The sequence below is a fragment of the Castor canadensis genome, chromosome 2, assembly GCF_047511655.1.
Source record: "Castor canadensis chromosome 2, mCasCan1.hap1v2, whole genome shotgun sequence".
Taxonomy (NCBI): domain Eukaryota; kingdom Metazoa; phylum Chordata; class Mammalia; order Rodentia; family Castoridae; genus Castor; species Castor canadensis.
The window spans coordinates 22,703,900-22,715,751 of NC_133387.1; the positions used below are offsets into that span (position 1 = coordinate 22,703,900).

At 46.0% G+C, this 11,852-nt stretch overlaps 1 protein-coding gene across 2 annotated transcripts in view; it reads left to right on the top strand.

Moving 5' to 3' along the window:
• The window catches only part of Plxna4 (plexin A4), a 416,968-nt gene extending 408,654 nt beyond the window's left edge, over window positions 1–8,314 (top strand). Inside the window, exons 32-33 of one of the 2 annotated variants that reach the window (XR_012444270.1) lie at window positions 1,328–3,251; window positions 5,823–8,314. Coding sequence is in view for 1 of the 2 variants with exons in the window: in XM_074062846.1 (XP_073918947.1) it covers window positions 1,328–1,423 (96 nt within the window). In the remaining variant the exon portion in view is untranslated. Of the gene's footprint in view, window positions 1–1,327; window positions 4,268–5,822 lie in introns of those variants that run through there. The other variant, XM_074062846.1, reaches the window with a different exon arrangement.
• Window positions 8,315–11,852: the final 3,538 nt, after the last annotated feature.

The following is an 11,852-nucleotide window of genomic DNA, read 5'->3' on the forward strand; positions in this document are numbered from 1 at the left end:
CAGTACTGGTCCAGGGCAAAGTTCTTCCCGGTCTGTGGCAAAACAAGATAATAGGGATAATGAATAATGCATCAGTGTGAGACTGCAGCTGTCTCATCTCAGAAGGACTGTCCCTTAACCCACTTGGCTACTCTTGGCATCATAATGTCCCATCTATATGAAATGATGGTGCCAGTAAAGGACAGTTCTTGGTCAGCCCAGAGGCAAGCAGTTCTATCGTGGCCTCCTAATTAAAAATACATTGACTGCTGGCCATGGTGTTACATGCCTGTATCCCAGCACTCAGCTGAGGCAGGAGGGTCGTGAGTTCAACACCAGCCTGGGCTACATAGCAAGACATTGTCTCAAAAAAAAAAAAATGACTGGTCATGAAATACAAACCTCTGGGAGCCTCCCTTGATAGCTACTTCTCACTTTGAGCTGCCAGCCTCCTCTTTCCCTTCCCCCTTTCTTATTTCTGTCCCTTAAACATTCCAACCTGTTTGCCTGGTCCCTTCCGTGGAGTGGGTTTTGTACTTAGAGCATTCATATGTGTTGCCTGACGTTTTCGTCTGTTGGAGAAGACCAGAGATGGATTAGTAGTCATTTTACAGATGAAGAAATGGGGTTCCTTCTGAAAGGTCAGGTTTCACCCCACATCACCCAGGTAACAATGACAAAGCTGTTACTCAGTATCACATCTCCTGAGTCTAGTGGGAACCTAATGCCTTCTTCCATGCACCACAGTCACTGGCTGTCGTTGACCTCTACCAACGATCTTCCCTCCAAAAAGGCTTTGGTGCTAATGACCGGTAAAGCTACAGCCTTCCTTTTCTAGGGATTTTTGATTTTTAACAGGCAAAGTGAAGCCAAATGACTTTATTGATGTGAGTATGTGGACCTGGCAGGGGGCAGTTTTTCTTTTTGGAGGAATGGGATTCTTAAACTTCATGCAATCACATCCCCACTGGACACTGAGCATCACTCTTTTCATCACATATTAATTCTGGAGATACTGTGGAACCTGAATGTGACTGTCACCGTGGTGCTCAGTTATCTTCAGCAAAAACTTCCACCCTCTCATGTCTCACAGACAATGCACACATTCATTCACACATGTCCATGTGTGTGTTGATGTCCTGGGTTCTAGTCACATGGGTCCCCAGTACCTTCTACATCTTTCTACCCATGTTACCAGGCTGCCTGCTTATCCAGCAGTGTCATGTGTGTATTGGCAAGTGTACATCTTCCTAACCCTTTAATCATGTCCACACCATGTATGTGCACCCTGGGAACACAGACACATGCACCCAAACTACTAACCTTCCCATTCTTGATTTTTCCACAGATCCTTGGACCCCTGGACCACGACGACCAGTGTGGGAAGCAGAAACTGGCCTACAAACTAGAACAAGTCATAACCCTCATGAGCTTAGACAGCTGAGAACCATCCTTCCAGGGCCCGCCCTGGAGGGAGGGACACACCAAGCCGTGCCTCAGTCTAGATTATCATCTTTACCAAGTGCAAGTTCCAACAGGCATCAGCAGCATCCCCAAGCAACGCTGTCTCTCTCCCTTTTCTCTCTCTGCCTCTTCTGTCTCTCCCTCTTTCCTGGATCATGTCTCTTTCAGTTGCTCTGCCAATGCAATTGGACTAAGCCACCAACCCTCAGTCAGTCCAGAGTGACCAACCCCATGCGAGGGACCAGACCAGAAGATGTCAGAGCAGAGCTTTCTCTCCAGCTGCTTCTGACCCTATGTGTCAGTAGCAGGGCCCAAATATTGATGAGGAGCTGTGGACAGAGGTTGTTCCTATGCTGCTACTTCACTTTCCACTGGGAGAGTCTCCATGTTGGTCTGAAACTTGGCTTGGGGAAGCAGCAGTGAGCTCAGTATTATATTCATTGGGAAGACATCACCTGGCTCTCCCTTCCCACACTCCCAGCTCCAAGGGGCCAGTCAGTGGTCTGGGTGCTTTGCAACTAAGAGAAGAAAGGCTTCACTTCCTCTATGTGGCTGGAGTGGGGAACCTGTGAAGGGTTGGGAAGTGCTCATGCTGGTTGCTTCTGCCTGTTGTGTTGGTATCCAGAGGCCTCCTGTCCCCTTCCAATCTCCTTGGAGCCCTTCCAAGTGTCCATATGGATCTGCCTGCCTGGCCTCCTCCCCCACCTATGGAAAGCTAGGAAGGAGGAAGAATAGCAGTTACATACCACCATGGAGATGTTCGTAATCTTCTAATCTGGCTTCTAGCATCAGAAATGTAACATGGAGGGGGAGAAAAGAAAAGAGTTGTATCTACTCCAGAAGCAGCATTTGTTGTTCTCCATTCACTCCCAAATTCAAATGCATCACAACTATCATCATGGGTCTAGTCCATTGCCAGAGCCTCAAGTTCTGTCTAGAGAAGTCTTCTCTATCTTCTTTGTCACCATTCATCAAGGGTCAATGTGAAATGCAGAGTGCATCCAGGAGATTCTACCTCCAGCCATCTCCAAGGCTCCATCCTCACTGTCCTTGAGAGCTCCATAGAGGGCCTAGGTAGACAGCCTGGTCCTTGTCCCCCTGCAGAATCTGGTGCCATTGCTATGCAGATGACTGTCATGGACTGTCCAGACCTCTTTGGGGATTACTTCATCAACATCTCAGCTGTCTCTTTTGTCATTGTTTCTTTTCTGCAGTTATCATTGGAAGAAACAATCAAATACAGCCTCACCCAGACAAACCAAAATGCCAGCCAGCCTCAGCCCCCAGCTGTCATGTTTGGGAGGGATGGGAGAGCCAAGCTGAAGGACCTAGCTGGAAATGGAGGGAGGCACATGTAACAGACTACATCCCTGACACTCATCTCTCCATTGGTCCTTCCATCTATAGACACACTGTTCTAGCCCATCAGGCAAATGCACACATAGAAATGGGTATGAGGTGAGCAGGGACTATGGCAAGAGGTGATCTAGTGGTGGGTCCACGAACCTACAATCTGGAAGGGACTTTAGATACTATGTGGCCCAGTCTCCACCAGAAGCAGGAATCTCTTCAGGGCAGATCTGACCTCATATTGTTTGCTGCTTGGGGAAGACATGGAGAAGCGTCATGGAAGGTGGACTTGATAAGGATTCCAGTCTTGCCTTCACTTCCAGAGCATCAGACACTGTTCCTTGCCATCCACTCAAAATGAGTCCCACATGGGAAAGGAGCCACACCATTTCCAGCAAAGTCCTTGTAGCATTCTGCACTTTTAAGAGCATTGCCCCTTGGGATATGAATAAGTGTTTGTGAGTTCATATGTGTGTACATGTGTGTGTGCACATGTGTGGGGGGGGGGGTGCCCAGGAGTAGGCAGAAAGATGCAAAAGGTTTCTTGTCCTCTGTAGGAGGATGTTGATGTGGTTCCCTTCTCTATCCCCTTGTTCGTTCATTCATCCTGCAGCTTCAGGACATTTTGACATTTGCTTTCTATGCTGAGTGCTGGTGGGTGGGAAGAGAGGTCCCCTGTCCATAGGAAATCAGGGTGGTCACCTGCCAAGGCCCGGACTCTGGTGACCCAAAGCAGAGCATCATGTGGCATTGCAGGAGACAAATGGAAAAACAACCTAACAAATAGGAAGAGGAGAAAGGGAAAAGATGTATTTGAAAGGAAAAAAAAAAAAAAAAACCAAAGGTTTATGCGACTGAAATGCCAGGTGGAAAAACATGGAGTTACTGTTCTTGGTCATTTTATCTCCTCCCAAGAAGCCACGGGACCTGGCAGAGCAGAAAGGGTGCATGGGGGCGGGGGGCAGGGGCGAGGAAGCACCTCAGCCACAAAAAATATTTTGCACATGTGAAGGGTTAGGGAGGAGAGACATGAACCTATTTAACACAGATTTGCTGGGTGGAAGTTGTGTGTGAGTGTGTGCATGAGTGAATGTGTTTTGATTTATTTTTTAAGTTTTGCACAGAGAAAAAACATGAACAAGCAGAAAACAAAAAGACATCATGGTTTTGCTGAAGCTTTTATTTTTTACAGGATGTTTATTATTGTTATTTTTTTTTTGTCGGTACAGGACTTTTTTTCCTCATGTTTTTGTTATAAGTAAAACTTCAAACACCTCAGAGGAACACAAGTATCAGGAGGACAGAGTAGAGAAGGTCAGAGAAGTTTCCTGGCTCTCCCCTATTTCTCCTGAGGGGTTCTTTGGACAGATAGTTAGTTTGGTGGCCTGGGTTGTTTCTGATACTTTGTGCACAGCCTCTATGGCCTGTTTGGGGACTAAGAAATTGGATCATTCCCCCAGAGCCATGACCCACCTTGCCCGTAAAAATCCTCTTTTCTTTTGCTGTTTGTTTTCCATTTCTTCCATTTGATTTCTTGGTGCAAATGTGATAAACTTAAAAGCAAAGACAGGCAACATTATCCAAAATCTGCTCTTTCTTCCCAAATCTTTACCAAATCCTCTTGGGATTCTCCAGCTCCTCTTGGAAGAGCAGAGACCCACAGACCTTCTCCAGGTAGTTGTGGGCTCCCAAAGAGAAGGGAGTCAAGCAAACTGGTTCCTGCGGAATGAAGGTACCCTTGAAGCCTTCATCCATGATGAAGGGCTATGGGCCAGTTGAAAGTGGAAACTTTATCTCACTCCTGGAGTCTGGGCAGCGGACAGGTGAGAAAAGGTGGTGTCCCTCACCTGCCTATCTAACCTCCTCCCCTTGACACTACAGCGTCAAGATGGTACCAGACCATCTAGTTGGAGGGAGATGGGCTGATGTTTTGTAATGACAGAAAACGGGAAGCTTCATGGGGTCCTGAATGTGAAAGAATGGGTAGAGGAAGCCAAGAAAGATAGCTGCAATCTGGTCATTTCTCCTGGGGCACATGCTTCCCCAGGTGTGGGCTGGTCCCTTCTTTGTCCTTCCCTATAAGGAGAGACACTGACATTTGTTGGTAACTGCAAATAGCACCATTAAATGAAGTTTGCTATTGTGTCAGTAACTTCCTCAGGAAAATACTTTCTTGCCTTCTTCTTTCAATATGGTTTTAAAATCTGGGGACAGAGGATAATTTGAGTGTCCCCCAGGCTAAGGTACGTTACAACCTGGAGTAATTAATACTGAAAGCCAGAGCCAGCCCTTAGCACCACTGTCTTGCAAGCAGCCAATAAGTGAGTTCAGGGTGCTTGAGTGAGGCTGTGCCCAGAAAGTAAAATCCCTTAAATGATTCCCAAAGTTTGAGGCAGACTGTCCAGACTATTCCCAAAGAGAAGCAGGAGTTGTGATGGATAAGGTCTCTCTGCCCTCGTCCCCCTAAGCACAGCTCCCATTCCCAGCAAGGATGGGGGGACAATAATGGATAATGGATAATGTCATGCCCTGCCATTACCATTTCCCACCCACCCAGTCCCTGGTGCTCATGTACTCCACTGTATGTCTGGCTCTGACTGTGCCCCACCCCGGCAGCAGGCCTCCTCCCTGTCTTTCCTTGGCCCTCTTGCTCATGGAGCCTCTTCCTCAAGGCCATATATTGACTTGGGTCCATGAGCTGCTCAGTCCCATCCTGCTCTGCCCAGAGTTGCTTCCCTGAGTGGTAGGGGCTCTCCCATCCAAGGTCCTGGGGAGGGTCTGCTGTTATTGGAACCACAAGCAACGACATCTCAAATGACCTCCACTCTAAGAGGCAAACCTCTGCTGCTGTTTGTAGGGCCCTGAACAATGCTCTGGTCTAAGCACCTCTCACTTAGACCTAAAAAGGAAAACTCCATTTCCATCTGTCTTCTTTCCCAGGACTGAGGGACACTGCCTTTCACTTCACAAGATGTCAGACAAGTGTTTCATTGAGCAAAGGACCAATATTCCTTCTCTCTTCCTTACAGAGAGCCCAGGAACAAGGAAAGACAGATTCAGGAAGTCACTCTGCGGACACTCCTCTCATTCCCCTTTCAGAAATGGCAGCCCCGGAGAATCCCATCAAACTCCTAAAGGCTTTAGTGGCATTTCTTTGTGTGAGAAACTCCAGGGACCTACCATACCTGGAAATGACCCTGCTGATAGCTCACTGCCTTGGCTCCTCCCCACCCTTCCCTCCTCTCAGCCCCAAAGAATGGGTGACTAGGGGACTCTGATTCCCTCAGCCCTTCCCTTTTAAAGAAGCTGTGGGCTGTTTATTTGGGGGTTTGTAGTTCATTATTTTTTGCTTGTGTATTTTTATAATCTGAAAGGAAGGAAGGATCCAAGGTGTGGATGTAAAGTCCAAATTGGTAGGTGGGTGGGGGAGGCACATGCAGAACTCTTTACCTGTGACTTCCAAGAGGATGAAGAGAGCCTCAGGGGTGAGAGGGAGCCTCCCCGACCAGTAAAGACCTGCCTGATGTGGGATGTGGTCATGCCAGGGGAAGTCTCCTCCATAGCTGCTAATATTCTCGGTGCTTCCCCTGTGTTTTTGATGAGCAGACAGAACCCACGATGTCCCTCTTCTCTGCCTCTGGCCACCTCATCCCAGGGCATTCTGCTTGGAGCACACTTGAGCCTTATTTTATAAGTGGGCAGCTGAGACACCGCCACAGATGACAGTAGCTCCTGAGAGGGACTCCAACAGTGCAAACTTCCCTCTCGTGGTACTCTAAGGGGACAACACTCCCAAGTAGAAAACAAAAGGACCATTCTTCCTATTTGAAAAGTTATTGCTGCAGGAAAAGTTGCAGACATTTAGGAGAGACCTTTTTTTTTTTTAAACTACAAATCATTGCTCCCCAATAAAATTATTTTTATTAAGGCGAGTATCCAAATTTTAAAAATATGTAGGATTTTTTTTTTTTTGGTTGTAAAAGTAATACATACTCATTAGAGTTCCAGGGAAATTCCTTGAGTAGACTGATGGCGACAACAAAGCAAAACTAAACAAAACAAATCCCTAAGGAGCAAAAAGAATTTTCAGTTCTTACTGGCAGAGATAGTGAGGTGATGCAGGTAGGCAGGACCTTGGGTGGGGTTTCCCCTCACCTCCACTCCCTCCTCCAAGGACTTGTGTCTAGTCTTGTCTCTCCAAGCTGTCCCTGGAATTGCTGAATCCTACTTATTTCTTGTCAGCTTCCCTCAAACTATAGGGAGGCCCAGTTTGAGAGAACCCAAGTTCCCCTCCCCAAGAATGCAAAAGCAAGTAGACTGTCTATGCAGCAGCTCTTCCACCAGTTTCTTTCATCAGTATCTTTGAATTTAATGACTCAAGCACATTTTGGAAGGGCTCCCTTTCGGCAGTAGAATTCAAAACATAGGATACCGTTAAAGAGTAACCCAAGGACACTCAAGAACCAAGATCACATTAGTAAACAGAACTAACAAACACTTCCGGGCAGAGATCAGCCCCATCCAGGCACTGGGCGAAGGTGATCAGCCATGTATCCTCATCTGTCCCCTCTCCCTCCCTGACATTCTTGTCAGCTTGTTGGCTTGTTAAATGTTCCGTTCTTTAAAAAGAAAAGCTAGTTTACCTCAAAGAATCTTGTTTCCACTTGGAAACCAATGATTTTGTGTTTGAAAGTGGACCACCCGCCATGTTTCCCCTCTGCCCATCCTGGGGTCCTGGAGGCCGTCTTGGCTTAGTCCTGCACTGGCTAAACCAGGCCTCCAGGCCCTGAGATGGGAAGGTAGGATTGAATGCAGTCCTCCTCCCCACTTTAGCATGGAGGGACCAGCCTCTCTTCCAGCAGGGTCTTACCAAGTTACCATAGCAACCAGCAACTCCAGGGTACCACAACAGACAATGGCTCCAGGAACTGAGGTGTGGGGGGAGAGCAGAAGTTCTGGCCTGGTCAGATGACCCAGAATTAAGCCCCAAATGCTAGAAGGGAAGAAGAGAAACAGGAATGGATGCCTGGGTGGGTTAAGGAACTGGCAGAGGTCTTAGAGTCAGAGAGAGACCACTAAAGGAGGTAGAGCAGGTTATTTCTGTTCCACAAAAACCCTTGAAGCCCCGCCCCAGTTCTGTACAAAATCAAGCTTCCACCTTGAACACTGACCCTTTGTTAGAACAAAGCAAAACATACCTGTAGACAACAGTGTTACAACAAACAAAGACAGGTGAATGAGATCTTTGAGAAGAGGGTCCTCTGGTTTGATTTTTAAAGAAGAGTATCCAAGTAAGATTTAAAAAACAAAAAGATTTTTAAAAAAATTTTTAAAAAGAAAACCTACGCTATTTAAATTGGAGCCCAGTTGTAACTTGGTAAAGGCAAGCTTCTGTACCTTTGTTATAATTAATTGTATACCTGTGTATGTAAATATAAGGCATTCCTATTTTGCAGTTCAGAACAAAAAAAAACTTATTTGTAATATAGAATAAAGTTTATTAAAAAATAATAAAAATGCAGTTTGAGATTCAGGTCTTTGTGTGACTGGCTGGAAGGGGGAAAGGGAGAAGGTAGGCCATAAGTAGGTGACAACTTCATTATGCTCACATATGACACCTTCACTCTCTGACATTATATCCAAAATCAGCCACAGAAGATGTGTCCCTTTACCCAAGGCTCTATTCTCATTTACAAGACAGCAATCTTGGGTGGTGACTCTGCAAGTTAGGGACAGTAAACATGCCAATATGCCAGCCAACAGTATTGTCAGTGGACAATGCTTTCCAAGGGGGTCCAACCTGTCTGAATCTAATCTAACACAGCCCTCCAGACCTCATTAGAGTTGGTTCTAGAGAGGACGCAGGGATTGTCATCCATGCTTTAGATCTCCCCCCACCCCATTTCTGTCTGTCTCTCTCCCTTCCACCCTCCCTTCTTCCTTCCTCCTCCCCTCACTCTCACACACACACTGCACTTGGATAGGATTTAAGATCTCTTGCTGGGGAGAAGCAGGACAAGGAGAGAGAGTGGAAAGGATGGCAGTGGAAGTAGGGCATGGGAGGAAAGACACACCTCAAGCTGCCTCATGTCTGTTTATGGACTTTACTGCTTGGAGATGGGGACTGAGGGGAAGGAAGGTAGAATAGAAGGTGCAGTATTGGGAGCCCTGACCCAGGCACTAGGACATCTGAATGCTGCACTGTGCATTTAGCTGTCTACCTAGGCAGGCCTGCTCACCGGTGAGCCTCAGGTCAGCAGATGGAGAAGGTGAGGCTGAATAACTCAGAAAGGGGGATAAGGAAGAAGAAACATAGAAAGGGGACAATAAAGAAAGGAAAGAAAGAGAAGTGAGAGGGAGATGTAAAATGGACACTGGGTGCACCCAACTGTTGATAAAACTTGAGGCAAATTCTATCCTCCCTTGTCTCTCTGCTGCCCCCTTCGCCCCCCCACCCCCAGCCCAAACTTCAGGTCCCTCCAGCCTTCAAAGTAGAACCCTGCTGTTGTAAGTAGAGAATGCTCACTGGGGGCCTGTGGGGACCACAGAAAGGACTTTGGTAAAAGTGTCCCTGTTCAACCCCTTAGCACTGTCCCACCTCCAGAAGAGAGTCCTTTTGGAAAATGACTGAGCTACTAAGAAGGAAGAGCAGTAAGACTGAGAAGCAGCAGCTTCTGGCAGACACAGCTGGTAGAGCCAAGTGATGTAGGAACACCTTGGGAATGATGAGAACAGATGGAGACAGCTACGAGGAAAGATCAGTCTGTAGTCTCAAGACCTAGCACAAATATCATGGGTTCAAATAAACTAGAATAGGTCAGACCCAACAGGAAAGTATAGCTCATAAACAGTAGGGGAAGTCCTTCCCTTCTAAGAAAAGCCACAGGCTGGGTGGGGACAGTGATCTCATTGGGAAGGTTGAGCTTGAGATTCCACACATGACCCAGTTCCTGCAGTGTCCTCAGACACCCTCCTCTGTATGATCTCATGCTTTATCAGTGACCTCAAGCAGACCACTTCTCAGGGCTTTTGTTTCCTTATCCATAAAACCACCAAAGCCCAAAAGAGTGAAGTACACTGATTTGTACATTTAAAGTAAAAAAAAGCCCTGAGACACTATGAAAGGTCACACACCCGTGGAATTTTATTAGCTCTAAAAAATTATATTGTACAAACAATAGTGAATTGGTCCTGGAACCTTAATTACAAATTTAGAATGGATGCCTTATTTATTCATTACAAAAAATATCTAATACGTTTTTTGGTCATTAGACCAAGATTCTTGAAAGCAGAGACCATAGCTTAGTTGAACTTGTTACAATGCCTGGCACAGAGCTCAGTAAATGGGTAGAAGAAGGGAGGGACAAAGGCTGTAGGAAAAGGAGAAAGAAATCAGTTACCAAGTTGATCACTGAACTATCCTCCCACTGAGACTGTCACCGTTATTTTCTCTATTAGGCCATACATACCCTTCTATGAGAATTTTATCTTTAGGAAGTGAAATCCTTGAGTTGCAGCTAGGGGCTGTCTTTTGTAGGTAGAGAGCAGTGGGTGCTATAGGAATAACCTCTCTCTGAGCCAGGCCAGCACAGTGAATGAAGGCAACGGTCACTTCTGCAACAATTAGTGCCTCTAAACCTACCCCACTTTTTGTGTGGCACTGGGGTTTGAACTCAGGGCCTCAATGTGCTAAGCAGGTGCTCTACCACTTGAACCATGCTTCCTGCCCCATCCCAATTTTGTTTGAACAAAATCCCTTCCTTGAACATGAAACCAGAAGCTGTATGGTTGCTCTGAAGCTACAGCACAGGGATGAGATTGGAGCCATGCATAGGGACATCTGGTAGATTGTATCACCGTTCAACAATATCTAGTTCTCCTCCTTGAGTGAGCAATACAGTTTCTACCCTAATAAAATTCAACCAGTCCAGGAACTTGCTTTGGGCCAATATATATGAGCACAAGTTTGATGAGTCACTTGCAGTGCTCCAGAGAGCAGCTGCTCCATCAACCTGGACCACAGAGTGAGAACTGTGATGACATACAGCAGAGCCACTAGACAACTTCTGATGATTATCTGCTGATTATGCAGCTTGGGTGGAAAAAGTCAATCTTCACAGTTTGAACTTACTGAGGTGTTGAGGGCTGTTTGTTACTGCAGCATGATGGAGACTGTTCTGACTGCTACAGGAAATAGGGGGTTTAGCCTGATAGTATTACTAAGGTATGAAATCTCACCTTTCACCTACAGAGAGTTATTCTTTTGACCAAAAAGTCACTTTATTTTTTTGAGACATTGTTTCACTACATGGCCCAGATTGACCTGGAAGTCTAGATCCTCCTATCTCAGTCTCCCAAGTAACTCAGATTACAGGCATGCACCATCATAGCCCACTTGACAGAGTTGTTTGTTTGTTTGTTGTTAAGATATTTATTATTGACTATTTGCATCAATTTTTGAAGCTTCTAATTTTCCTGAGCTGGATTTGGGACAGATTTGGAATGAAGATGACTAAGAAAATGAAAATGTGAGAGAAAGAAGGAAGGAAGAAATCTACAGAGGACAGGAGGAGGACATGGGGGTAAGGCAAGGCATCAGAAGAAAGATATGGAGAGGAGTAAGAGGGTGAGGAAAGACCCTGTCTTTTGCCAGCTTTGTGTAGATGTGTTCTGCCTGGTTTCTAGACCACCTGCTGTGATCAAGGGTTTTCAACTCTAGGCAAACATCACAGCATTAACAGCCCACACAACCCTGGAAGAAATTATACTTCCCACTTAGGGATAAATCCAGCCAAAGAAGTTGTTATGAAAAATAACCTACAGTTTCTAGTACTTTGATTCTGATCAATGATCAATTTATTGGAGAACCAGAGAACAACTCATTTTCACATACACCATATTTTCAACGTGGGTCCTTCCTCAAGATGCAGCTGCCTTTGGAGACCCTACACAACTACTTCTGGTGATGCCTAGAAAGATGCTGGCTGACTGCATGCAGTAAAGTCCTGATGGCCTTCTAAAATATAGGAGAGGAGAAACTGCCCCCAACACACACACAC